This window comes from Periplaneta americana, chromosome 13 (genome assembly GCF_040183065.1).
Source record: "Periplaneta americana isolate PAMFEO1 chromosome 13, P.americana_PAMFEO1_priV1, whole genome shotgun sequence".
In the NCBI taxonomy this organism is placed as follows: Eukaryota; Metazoa; Arthropoda; class Insecta; order Blattodea; family Blattidae; genus Periplaneta; species Periplaneta americana.
Genome location: NC_091129.1, coordinates 2,766,646 through 2,787,572, shown reverse-complemented (window position 1 = coordinate 2,787,572; position 20,927 = coordinate 2,766,646). Strand labels below are relative to the sequence as shown.

The following is a 20,927-nucleotide window of genomic DNA, read 5'->3' as shown; positions in this document are numbered from 1 at the left end:
ACCCCCTATTGTATTTTCAAATGCACTACATTCTTCTGATAAATAAAATTGCATAGCCTACGCTCTGATACCGCCTGCTTTGTTTGTCAGCTGTTTTGCGGTGTATGACGAGGGTTTGTACTGCAGAGACATCTGCAGTCTTAATTGAGATGTTGGCGAAAAAGCTCGTCTGCAAAGCAGGGAACTTGATGAGGTTAAGTGAGGTGAGATATCTGGGACCTTTATCAGCTTTTCTCTTCATGCTGTAATCCTAGGAAATACAGTGAGCCCAGCTTCATTCATCTCCCGATGGAATCTATGATTGGAATTTTACTTTCTCTTGAAACTCGATCGCTCTCGACGGTTCTGAAGCATTTTAACCACTGCCACCACCTATAACGACTTTTTTGAATTTTTATATGCATCGCAGTATATTTATATCACGTGAAATGAGTTGCAACACTTTCTATTTATCTGTAGTAATGTCACGAGAGGTCTGAGATCTGCCGATAAATCCACGAGCGAATTGAGTGGATTTATCTGGGAAATCTCAGACCTCGAGTGACATTTATTAGGACTATTTCGTGAATAAAATAAAAATTTAAATAATATATCCCTAAAATTCGATCACAAAATGTTAATAATTGTATATTAACGAATACTTAACCTATTCAGACATTGTGAAGTTGAAATACTCGTAGATGAATGTCGATTAATGCAATAATCGATGTTATTATTCAGTAATGCCAATTGCGAAAAGCCAAATACAGGTTTAACAATGTTAATTACATGTACTGCACTTTTCTCTATTTATTGTAACATAAATACATTTTCATTATCTGCTGAAATCATAGTTTAATTTAACAGTAACAGTGGGGACAGCTATATACCAATGCTTATGTATTCACAGCGAGACATGTTGCTACACAGTGAAGCCATCTCTGTATAGATAGGCCTAATTAAAACACGAACTTTATTACGCCATAAGGAAGGCAGTTTGATCAAAGACATTATTACTATGCAATGTCTTTGGGTTTGATATGCGATGATGTTACATAAATTTGAACATCTGACATTCTCTTATTTCATTTCGTTCACAAAATATAAATTTTATAGGCTACAATTATAGGTTAAGTTACCTGTGGGAGCAAGACCAATGTCAGCTGTGCCTTGTTTCGACCGTTACAATCAGTGCTACACGAAAGCATTTTTTATAGCTCGACAAACGCATTCTCGCTGTAGTGTGTAACGGAACTAAAGCTGCATCTACACAGTTCAATATTCCATCACGTATGCGTGCAATCTGGGAAGAATATTGAAAGAATCAAGTTTAAAAGGTACGTTCAATTAAGATGCGTGAAGATTTTGTGTCTACATGGTGCGCCGTTTTGAACGTCGTCTTCACTGCGTAAATATATTAATTAATAATAAATATCAATCTTGCATTCATTGCTTTAAAGTTGAAAGAAAAGTTTAACCGTGTAGTTGCATCTTAATGTATTCATGATCATCAATTTACGGGGAAACAGTTGGCGACAACGACTAAACAAAAGAACGACCGTGCGATAAATTGATAGCGATAAATCTAGCTGCAAAAATTATCGCAAAGTGTGACTGTGATTGGTTGGAATTCAAAATTTCATTACACTTCATTGGTCGAAAATGGAATGACGTCATATAAACGAAATAGTCATTAATAAATAATACTCACTGACGAAATAATGCATTTTATTTCAGTAAGAGAACTACAGTACATTTGCTTTATAACTCCATGGCAAATGAATGCTGTTCAATGCAAACCATATTTTCTTCAAAAAGAGTGTTTGCATACAATAATTGTGTTAGTTTCTGGTAATGGCACTGAATAGGAATCTGTACCGAGTTGAGTACTTGCTTTTACAATAAGATAAAAATTGTTATGTATGTCACAGAACTAAGTACTAGACATGAACCACCTAAATTAAATATAGTAATTCAATATATTATTCCATAACCATTACCTAACACTTTTAGACTACTCCAAAGCCTTCGACACTGTAGATGTTGACTTACTAATTGCAAAATTAAGAGTACTGCATTTTTCTGATAATGCGTTAGCGTGGATGGACTCCTATCTTCGTGAACGCCAACAGTGCGTGTCTATTAATAATCGTTATTCCACTTGGCGTACCACGAAGACTGGCGTACCACAAGGCTCTGTCCTAGGACCTTTACTATTTTCTATTTATATTAATGATATTTCTTCTAATCTAACATCCTGCCGACACCATATTTATGCTGACGACATACAAATCTATCTGCATACTCGACCTAACTACATAAATGACGCCATAACTAAAGTTAATGATGACTTGAATTCTATATCCATATGGTCGAAAACGCACGGACTTAATTTAAATGCAAGTAAATCGCAGGCAATCTTAATAGAACATCAAAGATCGAAGTCTGACAAACAAAATTTGCCACCGATAATTGTAAATAATACTACTATTCCATACAGTACGACTGTGAAGAACCTTGGTATTTATATGGATTGTCACCTGGAATGGAATGAACAAGTGAATCACACTTCCAAAAAAATATTTTCCATTATTCACTCAAAGCGACTGAAGAACTTTCTTCCTGATAAATTAAAATTAATCCTTGTACAAACACTCGTGATGCCACACTTTGACTACTGCGATATTATATTAAGTAACCTAAATGCAAATTTGAGCAACAGGCTACAACGTGTGCATAATGCGTGCGTCCGTTATATTTGTAATATTCGTAAGTATGATCATGTTTCCCCGTCTTTCCAAACTCTGTCTTGGCTAAGGCTAAGCGATCGACGAGCCCTGCATTCTCTTGTTCTCTTATTTCAAATTCTGCGCACCGCTACCCCAATATATTTGGCTTCTCGTTTTCAAAATTTATCCGCATATCATCAGCTAAGTACAAGATCTCATTATAACAATTTACTCATTATACCCTACCACAAGACATCTTTATATTCTTCAACCTATACAGTTTCAGTTGCTAGAAATTGGAACTCGCTTCCGAGTGATATAAGGGGTTGTTGGACAATAGCTTCATTTAGGTCAAAATTACATAAATTCTTACTTAACAGATGAATTGCTGATTAATATTTGTTACTTATAATGAAACTAACATCTGTCCATTCTTATTATTATTATCTTTAATTTCTCTAAATAGATTTACAAAACCTCTAATGGCAATTACATTAATATTCTCATTATAGAAATAGAAATATATATATATATATATATATATATATATATATATATATATATATATATTCTCCCTGTAACATAGTCCTAGTAAGCTTATATTAAATTAATTTTCATCATTTTACTAGCTATCTGAAATATTAAATTAATTATAATTCATTGAATTAAATTAGCTCATAAATTAAGTTACTACTTTACCTTATAGATTTATCTAAATTTAAATAAATGTGTAGTGAAGAATATTGCTGGAGAACCTTTTAAGTGTAGAGTAAATATTTGTAATTTAAATTTATGTATTGTATTGATTAAGGCTGGTTGAGTGGAAGAGAAGGCCTTATGGCCTTAACTCTGCCAGCGAAAATAAAACATTATTATTATTATTATTATTATTATTATTATTATTATTATTAATATTATTATTATTAAATATCTTACAGTTTCTAAGCATCAAATTTGTATCATTAATGAAACTTGTAAAAAAAATTCATGTTACAAAAAACTTGGATAATAAATTCCTACCTCAGTAATTACCTTGACGTGGATGGTAATAAATCCAGAATTACCTCTCTTGGTTGATCTTGGATTTCCCCGAGGATCCTAGCAATAATATCACCTTCACTATCACTACTCATTATATTAAAAACGCAAACAAAATTAAAGATGTCTATTCTCAGGCCTCGTATATTGCCGCCATAGTGCAAGGGTGAAATATGTTGCAAATAAATCACTATGGGAAAACATATAGGCTATATATTTTTTGTTCAGTGTAGCTTGCCATTTGACACGGAAATATGTCACAGTTTTTTAATTCATATAAAAATACGAAGTACAAATTACAAAATACATAATAAATGTATCCTCCCAAGTTTTATATAAGAATTTCTAATACCATATAAATGGTTTCTTAATATAGCAACTGAGTGCTTTATAATACATATTACAATGTAACACATGTTACAATGTCAACACTCATACTTGTCTAAAACGCATGGTATTATAGGTTTGTACATGTCCTTTTTCTCCTTGTCGACTTCAGCTGGTTGTCTATGTAACATTTAGAGTTGAATTGCCTTTTAAAGGATAAAAGTTTTAGCTACTAACTTGAAATGTTGCAGGGATATGTAATTCCGTAATAATTATTTTAATTTTACACTAGATTTGATAAATGATCAATTAAATTACTTTATGCTCGACCATGCCGAAATGTAGTAATTATACACCTGGTAGCAGTCTTTAATGCATGTCTTTAAAGTACACCTACTCATTAAAGTACAGGTGTTCAGCCAATGATAACTTAGCGTACAGGTGTTCAGCCAATGACAAGTCAGCTTTGTACCGTTATAAAACCGCAACTATCGATTATTCTCGGATATGCAATCGAAAGAGAATTAGCGAAAAGTCACGGAGGCTGGAAATCCAATACTGTCGCAGAAGGTTATGTTCTGTTACTATAATAATTAGCGTTAATTGTAAATAATATTCAAATAAATTCAATTTGTCATCTCGTTTTTCAATGTCGAATTCAATAATCAAGGTTATATCAAGTTTAACGGGATTACATCAAGGTCAATAACATTATTGTTCCTCGGAAAAAATCAATACTTTCGCGTCTGCGCACATCTCACAATTCACGACCTAGAACAAGGTCACTTCCGATCTTGTCACATACAAATAAAATGTATACTTCTGAATAATTTCAAGTTAGAAATATGGTCGAGCATAAAAAGTCTTATGAAACTTGAATATAATGGTAATTAAGACGGTCGTATGAATATTATGAAACTCGCTTGCGCTCGTTTCATAAATATCCATACTTGCGTCTTAATTACTATCATTATAGGCTCGTTGCATAATGTACTATTATGGTGATTTCATCAAATAGGCCTATTCCCTATTGCATTCAAGTTATTAATATTAAACATAGTTATATTACGGATTTTGTAACATAATCCAATATTTCATTAAATATTGGTTCTGTTTTTAGAAACTTGTTATAGACTACTGTCAACTTTTTAAAGAAATTAAAGTTTAATTTCACATTAAAACAGACTTGCATCGACATTAATATGATGCATACTTAGGCTTAAAATTTAATTTTAGACTAGATTCTTGCTTGTACAATTAATATTTATCAAAACCTTCAACTAGAACTGAATAGTGGGCAGTTAACTTTACTTTCTATATTGGTGAGGTGCAGAAATCTGATCGATATTACATAAAGAAACTAAATCCCTCTTTTTTTTAATGGAAGTGCTGGAGACTCGCTATAGGCTGGTTCAAGTCTTACGAAGAGTATTTATCGGTGAATACTTCTCACGCTGTGTTTGGTATCCATTATTTTATATTAAGTGTCATCGTGGCCGGTCTTGTTATATGAGGAGCGAACTTTCAAAAACAAACATGTCCATTTTCATAAAATACACTTCAACTGCCAAAAACGTACATCTCTGCAACGAACAAATATTTTCTATGGTGAAATATTAAAGATTACTTTTATTACAGAATATAATCAAATTTTACCATACAGAAAAATTCGTTGATAACAGTGACACATATTTCTGCCATTATTTGAAAAGTGACATGTCAGGTTTTGAAAGTTGCTTCTCATATATTCGATTCGGATTACCTTTAAATTCTTTACCATCATTTCACATTATTTTTTCACCCTTGGTATTTGCTTGGTATCTTTTCCGACTTGACTGGATACTTTCTTGCAGTGCAGAATTTGATCTCTTTCAGTTTCTTTTACCAGGTAAGAATTTCAACATTTCTTGCACGATTTCGCTAGGCACATAAATTTGCCCGCCAATTAATACTCTTTTTCTCCCTTTATATATGAGTTAACACTATCATTTCCATTTTCAATATATTCAGTGTTCGTGTGTTATTGAATTGATACCCATATGACTTACCAGAAATCTGTTCCCTGATAATAATCATAATGATCAGAACAGCTTAATAATTCTTCCTGCTTGGACACTTATCTCTACCTTCAACAATGAATATCTTAAAATGCCCAGCATCACATTCTATATAAAAAGCTATAGGCAGAAAGTAAGAACTACAATACTGAGGTTTACAACATATCTCTTTATTAAATTTACAAAAATGTAATTTTTAGAATATTTACATAATGTAATATGTGTTTTGGCATCGTCATTAAAGAAAATATCATATAATATTTTATGCTCGACCATGCCGAAATGTAGTAATTATACACCTGGTAGCAGCCCTTTAATGCATGTCATTGAAGTACAGCTATTCATTAAAGTACAGGTTTTCGATTATTCTCGGATATGCAAACGAAAAGCAACTAGGGAAGCGTGACGGAGGCTGGAAATCCAATACTGTCGCAGAAGGTTATGTTCTGTTACTATAATAATTAGCGTTAATTGTAAATAATATTCAAGTAAATTCAATTTGTCATCTCGTTTTTCAATGTCGAATTCAATTTCAAGGTTATATCAAGATTAATTTTTAACTTATTCTCTAGATTATATCAAGGTCGTCGACATTCGTTTCCCGGAAAAAAAAAATCAATACTTTCGCGTCTGCGCACATCTCACAATTTATGAGGTAGGCTATTGCACTCACTCACATAACAATAACATGAATACTTATGAATAATTTCAAGTTAGAAATATGGTCGAGCATAAAAAGTCGTATGAAACTTGACTATAATGGTAATTAAGACGCTCGTATGAAAATTATGTAACGAGCGCAAGCGAGTTTCATAAACATACTCGCTTCTTAATTACTACCATTATAGGCTCGTTGCATAATGTACTATTATTGAATTGAATACGCTTTCATTTTCTGCACAGAGTGATATGTTTATTTGAATTTTCAATATTTGCCAGATATCCCACCCTAGCATTAAGACGAAGATATCTTGTTGGTAAATTGTTACTATTGAAACTACTGAAACTTACAACCACCGCCTTCTGGAAATGTATCTAATTACGGTACTTGCAACTAGCTTGTTTCAATTTAATCTGTAATAACTTTATAAAATGTATACGTTTTAAAAGTGTTTTTTTCTACAAATATTTGAGTGGTGATAAAAAAATGTATATAACTCGTCAGTAAACAGTGTTTTTTATATGTAGAGTCGTAAAAAGCACCTCTATAGCCACTTGTTATATAAATGCTATCATACAGGAATATAAAATAATATTTATGTAAAATACCTGTCTGCTCTTTATATTGTACACTTTAACTTTTAACATCTCATACTTAAAACATACGAATTCATTTACATAGTTGTAATATTTACAAATTGTATGTTTCAGACTTTGAAGCGACGTTAAATTCAAAGTATTACTAAATTATTTACTGTTGACATAAGAGCTCTCGTAATATTAAAGCTTCTGATTCCATACTATAAAAATAAGAACTTGATTTGATTCCCATAAGCATGTAGGAGTGCATTTGTGTGTGCCATCTGCTCGAGAAAATGTATACAATGATTTAGAGTTCAGGAAGTTTCACGGAATGCAAGTTTTTTTTTTTCTTCTTAATGCGACGACTCTTTGTCGTAATGTAACGTAATATGCAAAATTCGTCCCACATGTATTATAATAATTTCTGGGATATATAGTCCGGGTCAGCTTACTTCATACCCTCAGGGTGAAACCTAACCATTTTTCCCCCATTACTACATATGCTAGTGGATTGTGGTGATTTTCTAGTTTGCAGGTTCAATTTTCTTTTGCCAACTTCGTTTCGAATTTAGATACTGACAAATACTACAAATGTTAGTGATTTTTTAACTGGTATGTTGGCAACTGAGACAAATATCGGCAATATTTATCAGTACTATGAAATTGAAATTGTACCACAGTCTAGTACATACAGTCGCGAAGCTCAATACGTAGTAAATATGCAAACATTAGATAGTTGCTCACCACTAGGATCGCTAATATCGCCTCATTACAGGCAATGCAAAATAGTACCGTCACAGTCTATTGTTTCTAGCACCCTCAAAACTCAAGCTTCGTGACTGTATACATATAGTAGACTGTGATTGTACTAGATTTCTGAGCCTGTTACTGGAAGCTAGTGAAATTTGAACATACTAATAATTAATTACTAGCAGTATTAATATTAATACATAATAGTTATTTTATGTGTTGCGTTGTGGTTATAATTCAAGACTATAGTCAGGTTAGTTTTCGGAGTTAGTACTAATAATTTCATATGGTCAAAGAAAATACATTTTTAGGTTAGGTCTTGTGAGTCAATTGTTTAGTCAAACCAAAGAATTTCGTGTTGCCAGACAAAATACTTGACATGTTGATCCCTTTCTACCAAAATATGTTACAAATTATTGAATTATTTAGAAAACCTTCTAACATACAGTACGGTAAGTAAAAAAGTAATTTAGTACGAAGGATCATGTGATATCTGGTAACAGTTGGCAACACTGACAAGACGGCAATATTTGCTATTTAGGAACTGTTCTTATGTGACCCTCACTATAATTTTCTTCACAAAGAGTCACTTTCTTAATCACTTAAATATATCTCACGTTTGATATTTACAAAGTAGAAATTTGATTGACATTTTATAATCATTAAATTATATTATTAAATGTAATTTGATACATGTAACTTTATTTTCGTTATTGTGTATGTACACTGAACAGATTAAATGCTATATTATAATATTGTAATAATTTGATTTTTATATTATATTACGTCTTTGAACTCCATCTACTTGATGTTACGATGCAATCATCTGTACCCAAGGAACAGACACAGGAAACCATCATAAACTTTACACGATGGGTAATTGTTCTGATTCTTAACTGTTTTATATACAGGGACATCACTTTATTTTTACCAACATTTTTAACATTAACCTGGCTATACTCGGAAACACTGTTACCCCCCTTCCATTACAGGAGTTTGGAGTTGCTAGTGCAATATGTAAACAAATAATTTTACTAGCTATAGGAGGAGACAAAAGTAGTGTATCCATTTATGTTACAGGGAAATACAGTATTACGATTTTCAGTTTGATCATTACTTTTACAGTATTTTATCAAAAAACAGTAGAATAAATTAGTAACAATTTTTTTTTTCACAAACTCAAGTCTTCAGGCGGTTATAATATATTATGTAATGTCTACTTTATTCAGCATATTACTAACCTAATTTATTCCTGAGAATTTTGTGAGCACTTCCGTAAGAAACCCCAATTTCTACAGCTAACTTCTTGACCGATTTATTAGGACCTCGCTGCATCCTTTCTCTAGCATCTTCTACAGCATCCTCTGTCACCTTTGCTGGCCATCTTACACTTTACTTCCTTTCTGTACACTCTGTTGCTCTAAATTTATCTACCAGATTAATGACATTTCTACGAAAATATTACGTAATGATATAATCAGGAAGTTGTGAAAAAAAGTGTTGTTCACATTCGGTTATATTGTAATTCCAGTTTCCATCATCGTCCTTCATATCTACAAACAGTAAAACAAAACTCTTGTTTAAATAATGCTGTTAAGTACCGTACCATATTGTAGGGTGCCGTACTTTCGGTAACTCTAATCTTCACTTGTGCTCAGTCCACACAGATAAATTCAGTTATGCTACACACGATACCTGTGTGAAAATAAACTTCAATAATATAAGCTCTTTCTTCTATAGAAAATGCAACATATTTCTGAAACACACTGTACTCTGTACTGTTTATTTCACTGGTAGCAACACGGCCGTAAGTTTGTGTGACTGACGTTAGCAAGGACATTAGTGAAAGGGGTGGGAGTCAAGTACATTCAGAAACGCAGGTACAATAAAAATTGAAGTAAAAATAAAATGATGTCCCTGTACTTCCTCGCTTACTCCACTGGCTCTGCTCCAGGTCCTGTAAGAAGGACGTAAGGTAAAACGTTACTGATATCGAGCTTGGCATGATCACTTACTGCAGGATGATTGACAAGGTAGCGAAAATATGCCGTCAGCCATTCACCTTTAGTTATATATTTCATGAATTCAAAATTGGACAGATGTAACGGAGGCTGGAATTCCTTCGCGAAGAATCTGTAAACGCCACGCAACGCCTTTTCTCCCTTGAAGTCCAGTTCATTGAGGTTTATGGCTTTGAAAGCTGACTGCAAATTTATAGTTCGTCTTTGAACTTCTTGTTTTATGATGATGTATTCAACAGACTTTGCTCCAAACCCGTTTAAGTATACTTTGTCTGAATAATATTCTATAGCACGCAGCAAATCAGGATTAAGATATATTTCTTCTTGCTTTAGAAGATGCAGAAGTAGACTTTGCAATAACATTCCCCGCGTATGATACCTCATTACATCAAAATGAACAAGATATCTATGTATATCTTGCGACGTGAGGAACGCTCTCAGAATCTGGAAATTCTGAAATTCTTCTTGGTTTCTTGCAGGAGGCAATGCATCTAGAAGAAGAACGTAGTTGATAGCTGGTTTGTATGATTGCATTTGCTGAATTAGGAATTGTAGGTACTGTTGTATAAGCGAATGTAAAGGATTGTTCATCTTCACTATATCTACAACGAGAGCTCTTTGCAGGATCGCATGTAAGAGCAATGCTTTTGTTGGGTATTGTTCTGGGTGGAAATTTGGTCCTAAAATTTCTAAGAGATCTCCACAGACTATGAAGTCTCTCAGAGGTTTCAGAAGTATATCTTCCGGGCTGAATGGTATCGTCGGAGGTAGCAATTGCTCGCGTTGGTCGATAGAAATCGAAACATGGAAAGTGCTAATACTGAAAGGAGGAAAATTTGTATCCGGTGGTGGAGTTGGATAAGTGAAATTGAAGGGTGGAGTCGGTGACGAAGTTTCAACCTGAGTCTTTGGTATTGTCTGATGTTTTGGAATATTCGTAGTAAGAGTTGTTGGTAGATGTGGTGTATAAATTTCGTGTGCTGACTTTGTTGGCTTCTTCTTTTTAGTAGTAACTGAAAGTTGCGAGTGCCTACCGTTAGCTTTATCGATGGTCACTGGTATATCTTTTGGACACCCTTCCTTTCCATTCTTAATGTTTCCATAGCGATCTACTAGGAGCAGTAGTTCTTCGATGTGGACTAGTACGGGGCTGTTGACTAGAACCCCCTTGGCGATGGCTTTGGTAATAACGGTAACAAAGCACTGGCGTGGTGAACTGCATTCTTCAATGGGAGTGTAATCGAGAATTGTGCTCCAGTCAACTGATTTCTTGACGAGCCAATTAGCAATTACCTTCTCTAACTCTCGCACTCTTGTAGGCAGTGCTGGATTTCCAAACGCGTCCAACAAAGCTGGAGCATAAATGAATCCTGGAGGTATAACAGGCGACAAAGAACACAGGAGTCTCTTGAACACGAGTGCCTGCTGAAGAGCCTTGACAGTCGCCAGTATCTCGTCGCTGAGATTCGGAAGTCTGTGTATAATTCTTGTCAGTATAGCAATGAGAAGGTCATTCGGTGTGATGTAATCGTATCGAATGAAGCCAGTCGCTACAAGTTCCATGTCTGCATAACCATTCTTGATGTAATAGAGAAGACGGTCCTTCAGTTCTACTACTTCTTGCGGGTAATCCACGACTGTTATATGCTGGAGAAGTATCTTGAATTTAATTCTTGGCTGCCCTATAACCTCCGATAGTATTGAGTAGTACGGTTGAGCAAACGTTTGAGAAGTAGCTCTCACATGCGGTAACACGTACAGAGCGTCTTGTTTTATTTTTAATTCGATTTTCGGCTCGTCCACTATGGACTGCAGAACTGCTCGCACGAGCCTGAAGGGGTCCATCACGTCCTGGGGTTGAAGTCTACCAACAACGAGATCCCAGTGCTCTACGCTGTTGAGACGCAGTGCATCAACAATATAGCGCTGAGTTTCGTCCTTATGAGGCACGATTTTGTCCAGAGGCAAGTGAAGCAGAATCAGCGCAAACAAAGGTTGAGTCAGTTGCAGTGAACCATCCTCCAGTGCGGCGAACACATCAGCAAACAAAGGTCCCATCATTACCTTTATGCTTGATGAGGACTTTTCAACAGTTTCCTTCATGAAAATAGATTTTTCTTCCAATACTTCCAATACAGATGAGTCCAGAGATGCTAAGAAGTCCACCTCAACTCGTCCCTTACCGGGACGAATAATTTCGTTAAGATTAACATGATTTTGTGAGAGTGCCTCCACCCATACTGAAGCCGTACTTTTTAGGTAGTTAGGAATTTGCCTGTGGAGTTCTTCGAATAGTATAATAAATTGCTCTTGAGGTGCGGAATAGGACATTTTCTTAAGAACGGGCAGGAAGTCTGTAGTGTGGATGCGTCGAAGACGTATGAAGTTGTATATCACGTACAACGAGGAGTACAGGTCCGTTGGCAGAGGGTTGTCCGGTCTATTCAGAACGAAGCCGAAAGTCGTGACTATGTTATCACGAAGAATCGCAGACACCCAGAGTTTGCTCATGAGGATACTTACGTCTAGTTGACTGTTCTTAGCCTGACTCTCTCCCCCTTCTATAAGACGAGTGATATTTGACAAGACTCGTCCAAAATCTTCAGAAGGCACGATCCAGCTCCCAAAGTCGCCGGCTGATATCGAAGCCTGTCCACCATAGAGCTCGAACACCAGACTTGATGTCGTACTCGTCGTGTAGGTGCCTCGTAAGACGCTCTGCTCACCCTGTACTGCCTGTCCACCAGATGTCAGGACAAACGGCTCTGGAAACTTCTTTCTGAACAGCTCGAACCCAGCCCTCAAGCTCACCTGTTGATGATACAGACAGCTCAGTGCAATTATAATGCACGACGAGAAAACAAATCTTGTCAGATACATTTACTCTGAAATCATAAGCATTTAATATTTGGGTTGTAGTATTCATCAAAACAACAAAATAAAGTCTAACAAACACGAGTCCTAAAATTGATATCTTCCGAGATATGAGTACTTATTCATCAGCATCATAGGAGCAGTAGCGGCTGGTGGTCAAAATAATGAGTGTGCTACAATCCCTATATCGCCCTACTGTATACACTTATATGTATTTATCTTAATTTGAGACTCGCCTAGTGACGAAATATGAAGTCCATACGACGTTCCTTCCTACTGCAAAACTTGTCATTTACCCTGGAGTTAAACTCCTTCATCTTGGACAACATACTCTTTTCTATTGACAGTACTGCAAGAGCAGTGAGGCGATCCTGGGACATAGTGTTCCTTAAAAATCGTTTTTATGCGTTTCAAGCAAGAAAAACATCTTTCTGGCTCAGCAGTGGCCATTGGTGTTGTAACCAAAATATTTAACAACTTCGTTACTTCACAGAATGGATCTTGTAAATTGTTGGACACTATGTATTGTAACAATTGAACAGACATCTACGTTTTGGAAGTCGGATTTTCTATATAGAACTCCAAGTTGTGTCTTTAACACTCTTTTGTTCAGTATAGTATAGCTGTTGACAGCAACTTCAAGTTCGCGTTCACGAAAATTATACGAAAAATTCTAAAAAAAATTTGCTGTTTAACAATTTTGTTGCGTCTAAGTAGCTTAAAGACTGGAAACGGTGAGTAGTTTCCTGAATTATACGACCACATACTTCCTTGGCTTCAATTTTCTGGGATTCCATTTCCGTCGCTTGCTGGCTGATTCAGGAGGAACCTCATAGGCCTACAGGTAGATGGCAGCAGCAGTCTGATATTTGAATTACCAAATACATTGTAAATAGTTCCGAGTTCTTCCACAAACAAGTATTCTTTTGTTACGCTTTACTTTTGCAATCTCCAAGCTGTGTTGTGCTGAAGCTGACTACAGCACTTTCCCGCGTAAAAATAGCCAATCAGAGCAGTGATTTCAGCTTCGCACATGCACATAAATGTCTACATTCTCATATGAAGTTCAGAGTAGCACAACGAACCCCCTGAGGCACCAAAGAGCGAAGAGCGAAGACTAAACACTCGATAATGCGTCATGAATATAACCACGGGAAATTGTCAAATGACAGATCAGATACTGTGGTATTACAAATACATTATTTGAGCAAAAATTATCACTGTGCTGTAGCACTGTAACTCATAGGGACGGGCCGCCCCTGCATAGGAGATGATCAATGTGAGTTGCATTAAAAGGAGCAATCAATATTCTGAGAGGTGGTACTGTTCATCATAACAAAAGAAAGTGTAAGAAACATGGGTCGTAAATTAATGGGTAGCAAGACTAAACATGAGTATATAGTATGTACTGGACTTTTTTTTAGTAAATACTGTTGTTAGTATGAATAAAAACATTTGAGTATCTACTCATTTTTGATTACATACTCATAACACGGAAGCATAGTAGAATATACTCAAGCGTTCATCTTGTGCAGAATATATACTCATGCTTGATAAGAATAAAAGCTAGTATATTCTCATATTTATAAGCTCGTTCTCATGTTATTCTGAGTATGGTTTATAGCGGGCTCAATTCTGAGTATTTGTTGATTTGTATTCAATTTAAAGTTAAATTTAAAAAATTGCATAATTTATAAACAATGATGTAGTGCCTCATGGAAAACTATAGAAAAAAACGTGAACTTCAGAAGCATGTAACACTTCACAAAAGTGAATGTGAAATTGGTTAAACATATGAATGACTATCAAATTGCAAGGTTAGACTGTATTGTTAAATACAATTAACAATTACAGTTTACATTGTAAAATTTGAATTGCAAAATCCAATTACTTGTAACTTTAAAATTATATATATAACTGCATAATAATAAGAAACAATTAGCGTAGCTGGAATTCTAGAAATGGATGGTAATCTCTATCCAACATTCCGGAATGACTATTTCCCAGTATTATTTTCTTGTTTCCTGCTTTATTAACGTCACTTATCTCTTTCACTTTCTCTTTCATCTTTGTTTATTTATTTACTTACTTATTTAATTAATTAATTAATTAAATTAATATATTTAATTTATTTATTTATCTATTTATTTATTTAATTTATTTAATGAATTTCATTAATGTATTTGTTTAATTATTTATGTATTTATTTCATTTATTTACTTAATTAATTTATTCATTTAATTATTTATTTAATTAATTATTTACTTGATATATTTAGTAATTATTTAATTTCTTAATTTATTTTATTTATTCAATTTATTTATTTTATTTATTCAATTTATTTATTTTATTTATTTAATTATCATTTAATTAATTTTATTTAATTATTAATTTATTTTATTTATTTAATTTATTTATTTACTTTATTAGCAAAACACAAACCACTGCAGCATGCCGATAGCATGTGAAGGTCTATTAAAAAAAAACTGAGTATCACGGTGAAATATGGTCAAAGAGGATAGATAACACGAGTATATGCTAACTTTTATACGATCAAGAATGCTGTAGAGATGAGTATACATTCGCGTTAGGTAGAATGTCTTTATTCTTACGAAAATGAATATGTTCTAGTTGTTACGAGTATATAATCAAAGGAAGTGCTCAAACTCATAAGTATAAACCTTGAGAAAGTACTTAACCTTTATTCTTACTACCGAATATCTTCCGAAATATGAGTATTTGCTCAACATCTTAGGAGGTGCCTGGTTAGATTACGTCTAAAGAGTATGAAAAGTCTTGTACCCAAATTTAGGAAACAGAGCATTATAAAAACATTACACCCGGGTTCGAATCCCGGTCGGGACAAGTTACCTGGTTGAGGTTTTTTCCGGAGTTTTCCCTCGACCCAATGTGAGCAAATGCTGGGTAACTATCGGTGCTGAACCCCGGACTCATTTCACCGGCATTATCACCTTCATCGCATTCAGACGCTAAATAACCTAAGATGTTGATACAGCGTGGTAAAATAACCTACTAGAAACATTACATTTTTTTGTAACAATAAACATCTGAAAGGGAAGTGGTGATTGAAAATGTACCGCTTCTATCAAATATTTGACACTCCTTCAAAACAGATGTTTCACTTTTGTTTATAGACTGATGTTAAAACCCATATGTTTATACAGGGACCAAATTCCTGTGAAAAATGAAGTTTTTTACTGAATCCCAATCTCTGTATTTTGAAAATTGTGGATTATATGACAAATTTTGTGTTATGAAAACTTACTGAAAAATTACATCGGATCAAGGGGATTCAACCCGAAACAGTCTGCTGATTTTTGCAAGAATTTTCATTTTCTATCATTTATATTTGCCAAGTTTGTTTACTTGCATTGAAAGGTTTGATTACATTGTTAAGGAATCACCTGAGATAAGACATTGCATTGTATACAATTCCAACATTCAAATTATAGAAAGGAAAATTAATGTGTACATTGTCACAATTTTCTGGAAACAAAACATTATTTTGCTCATAGAACATAATAAGTATAATACATAGGACATAGGTGGGTTACAAACATAGTAAATTTTACATTACTGTTTACATCTTCAATTATTTACATATTTACATTATTACATTATACAGGGACATCATTTTATTTTTACTAACATTTTTAATATTAACCTTCTATATCTTTGGATTAAAGTTCTAGAACAAGAAACAGCTTGCTCCCCCTTCCAAGACTGGAGTTCGATGATACTGGCGTAAAATACAAACAAATCACTTCTAGGTATAGGAGGGAAGAAAAGTAGTTCATCCATTTACGTAAACTAGGAAATATCGCAATTTTGAGTTTGATAATTTTCATTAGGTTTTTGTTTAATCAAAATACAGTACAGTATTAACAATGAGTGCTTTTACTCACGAATTGAGCTGTCCATGCGGACGTATTCATTATGCAGTGTATATTATACTGTCTACAGCACATTAGCGTACAATATAGAGAATGAAGTTAAATTGAAAAATAATCATAATATGGTTATTTAAACATATTTTTTAAAATGGTGGCCGTTCATTTCGATACAGGCTTCAGTTCTTTTGTGCATATTATCGCACTATAGACTATTGTACCTAATTCCAATTACCAGTTTCGTCCTTCGTACTAGTAACTCATGTTGAAATAATTCTGTACCTGCTCTATAAAAGAGTACCTTACGTACTGTAAATTCAATCTTCACTTCTGCCCGATCCAAAAAGATAAAATTACTCAGAAATGCTATCTACTGTCCGTTCAAGTGATTTTGTCGCAGGGTCGTAGAAAGGGGGGGGGGGAATCACGCGACAGTTAATTACTTAACGAGGTCCTTTTATTTGAGTTATTTTAAACAGTTGTATAATATTACGTAGATGTCCAATTCCTAACTGAAATTAATGTTCGCAGAAAACAGCTAGTCCACACCTGTGGAATAACGGTAAGCGCGTCTGGCTGCGAAACCAGGTGGCCCGGGTTCGAATCCCGGTCGGGGCAAGTTACCTGGTTGAGGTTTTTTCCGGTGTTTTCCCTCAACCCAATACGAGAAAATTCTGGGTAACTTTCGGTGCTGGACCCTGGACTCATTTCACCGGCATTATCACCTTCATATCATTCAGACGCTAAATAACCTAGATGTTGATACAGCGTCGTAAAATAACCCAATAAAAAAAAAGAAAACAGCTAAGAGAGCCCAGCTACTAGACTTTACAGAGGGGCGAACAGAACCAGGTGGGGGAAACCGGGATGGGACGTAGGCAAACGGACGGCAGTACCTGTGCGAAAGTATGATTCAATATTGAAAGCTCTTTCGTCACTGGAAAACGCGAACATATTTCTGGAACGTACTATACTCACTAACTTAGTACTGCATACGCGGCCTCGTTTCTGTGTGGAGAACGGTTGGAACTTTACTAGTAGAGGGGTTGGGAGTGAAGTACATTCAAAAACTCAGGTACAATAAAAATTGAAGTAAAAATAAAATGATGTCCCTGTATATAATTCACACTATTGGATTTGTTTCAATATTGTTCAGTTTATAGCTTCTTCCAATAGCGAGACTATACCATTGTCCTGTTTTTCAGTATTATAATCGGCATTGTAGTGAATAACAAATGTTTGGAAGGAAATAATTCTGCGATGCTCAGCGTTTGTGTCGTGAAAAAGGGCATTCCATATCACAGGAGTCCACATCTGTGGAGTAACGGTCAGCGCGTCTGGCCGCGAAACCAGGTGGCCCGGGTTCGATTCTCGGTCGGGGCAGTTCCCTGGTTGAGGTTTTTTCCGGGGTTTTCCCTCAACCCAATATGAGCAAATGCTAGGTAATTTTCGGTGCTGGACCCCGGACTCATTTCACCGGAATTATCACCCTCATCTCATTCAGACGCTAAATAATCTAAGATGTTGATAAAACGTCGTAAAATAACCTACTAAAAAATCACAGGACGTAATAGGAGGTGATAGTTTCAGAAATAACTGAAAAGTTACTATTAATCATGTTAGTAAACAAAATCGGACAAATCCCATCAGACTGACCGGGTTGCCTTTAGCTTGAGGTCCTCTGCAAGAGTGTTTTTGTGAGTTGACTGTAGAGCTGAGACGAGATGTTATGGCACCAACCTGCGCGAAGTTTTAAATTGCCGGCCAGCAGGGTAAAGGAGTGGGGGTTGTTAGGGTTACTGTTCTCAAGCTCAGAGCGGCAGGCATATCCGTTTCATCTCTTTCCAAAAACATTCGTCTTACCTTAGTATCACCACTTTCCTACTCAAGATTCCGAAGGTACCTAATGGAATTACGCCCGCTATTCCATCTTCATATTGTTATTCTCCGTCCGAATCAGACGTCTGATCTGTGCTGGAATCAGATGGCCCTAAGTTTATGGAAATGTTCTCCAAAATACTGTCCATCACGTGCTCACTTTCAATGTAACTCTTCTCTACTTTCTTCACATAATCATACACTGATATCAGTGGCGGCCGGTGAGGCATTCTGGTGGTGGTGCCAAAAATGAAAAAAGGTCTTACGCAAATTACCCTAGTGAAACTGATAATCGCAGTTCACGTTTGCATTATGTTAAATAAAACACATTAGTTAAACCAGCTATTTTACCAGGTGTACAGTTAATAATGCATCTAGTAACAGTTACAATAACATTTCCGAAACTAATTTACAGATATAGATAATGCAAAACTTTCACAGTATTGTTAGTCAAATACAAATCAATTTTATAAGTAATAAAATTACTGGCAAAAACACACGAGATAAACAGTGATATAGATAATAAACGAACACGTTTGCATTTCATTTAACAGGCCATTAACAAACAGTGTTACATAATATGAAAAAAAATATTTATCTTTTCTAAAAAGAACCATGACTATCTCTGCATTCAATATAGTTAAACGGATAATACTTTACACATTCAAATCCAAGTTATGTGCATTAGTTTTGAATTGGCAACATTACATTAACATTTATGTTTCCGTGCAAGTCTGCGGTTGATGATTTCTAGCTAACCTCTCCAACAATCCTGCCATCTAGCGAAATTTTTGCATTACTGTGCTCTAGCGGGCGGAATATTAACTACTGAGTCAAACTGAATTCGGCTCAAAGTCTGCCATAAGAAACGTATGTAAACTAGAATCAGTAGCCAATTGTACAGTGTTATATGGACGTAAGGAGTGCCACACAGACGTGGCTCCAAAGTTCGGAAAAACGCTACAAGAGTGCGTCCCGATCTGTGCGCGCGCTCGTTCAGATGAAATACGAATAAAAGTGTAGAAATAAACTATTACAACTGCTTTTTAGGATATTATTTTTTGTTTATTTCATTGGCGGTGCCATGGCACACTGGCACTACCCCAAAAGCCGCCCCTGACTGATATCCATTCTTGGAAGAAGCGATTGCAGAGTCGGCCTCTGCTTATGCGTAGCGTAGAAATTATAAATGAGTCTTCTTAGGACTTCCTCATCAAAACTGTTTACAGCTGCAACAATCTTCTTCTTCGGCTGTGATTTTTCTGGACTGGAGAAAGAATCTGCTGTTCCTGCCTCAATATTTTCCCCTTCTTTCCTGATTCTTGCCAAGGTTCGCTTTGAAATACCAGTGGCAGCCAGTACTCTTGCACACACGCTTTTCAATGGAATTGGTATTCCATTTACAGTCTCTTCTGACATGAATTTCCATACATTATATGCTATTTCATGTCCTTGACTATGAACTACTCTATGATTTCACACCTTAGACAATGCCATAATGAGGGCGCTCAGAAGGACAATGTTTTCAGTATTAGCAATAGCGGTAGTAGCAGAACGCTCTGAACAGTCGGAATGCTAGTAACCAACTAACCCAACACCCCTCCAGTTTAGTGTGAGGGCGAGTCCAAGCAAACGAACTAAAATGCGTCCCTCGCGCTGGTGCCATAACTTCTCGTCCGAGGTCTACGTACCTGATGCAACGCTCAGCAATAAACACATTAATGTCACACGTTGCGGGCTAGAATAGGGACGGACTCTCACATCGTGTACCCAGTGTGGTGTGTTACAATTTTGGGGTTATTTTCAGTGATTTAATTAGATTTTTTCTCCCTTGTGTTGTTGGAGAGGATACAGACGTTTTACGCGATGTATGCAAGTTTTGGAACAGAAATTTTCCTCCGATATACGACTACTATGATCTCTTTCTTCATTTACACGGACATCATTTTATTTTTACGTCAATTTTTATTGTACCTGAGTTTTTTAATGTACTTCACTCCCACCCATTCTACTAATGAAGTTCAACCGTCCTCCACACAGAACCAAGACCGCATATACAGTCATAGTAACCTTACGGTCATAGTAAACAGTACGTTCCAAAAATATGTTCGCGTTTTCCAG

The 20,927-nt window shown here is 35.4% G+C and overlaps 2 protein-coding genes across 3 annotated transcripts in view; one reads left to right on the top strand and one right to left on the bottom strand.

Moving 5' to 3' along the window:
- LOC138711687 (uncharacterized) overlaps window positions 1-20,927 on the top strand; it is a 1,209,687-nt gene that overhangs the window by 1,024,902 nt on the left and 163,858 nt on the right. The gene's annotated exons all lie outside the window — the stretch shown is intronic.
- The window catches only part of LOC138711684 (uncharacterized), a 37,611-nt gene continuing 22,969 nt past the window's right edge, over window positions 6,286-20,927 (bottom strand). Inside the window, exon 3 of the mRNA XM_069842812.1 lies at window positions 6,286-12,954. Coding sequence (XP_069698913.1) covers window positions 10,054-12,954 — 2,901 coding nt within the window. The 3' untranslated portion in view covers window positions 6,286-10,053. The remainder of the gene's footprint in view (window positions 12,955-20,927) is intronic.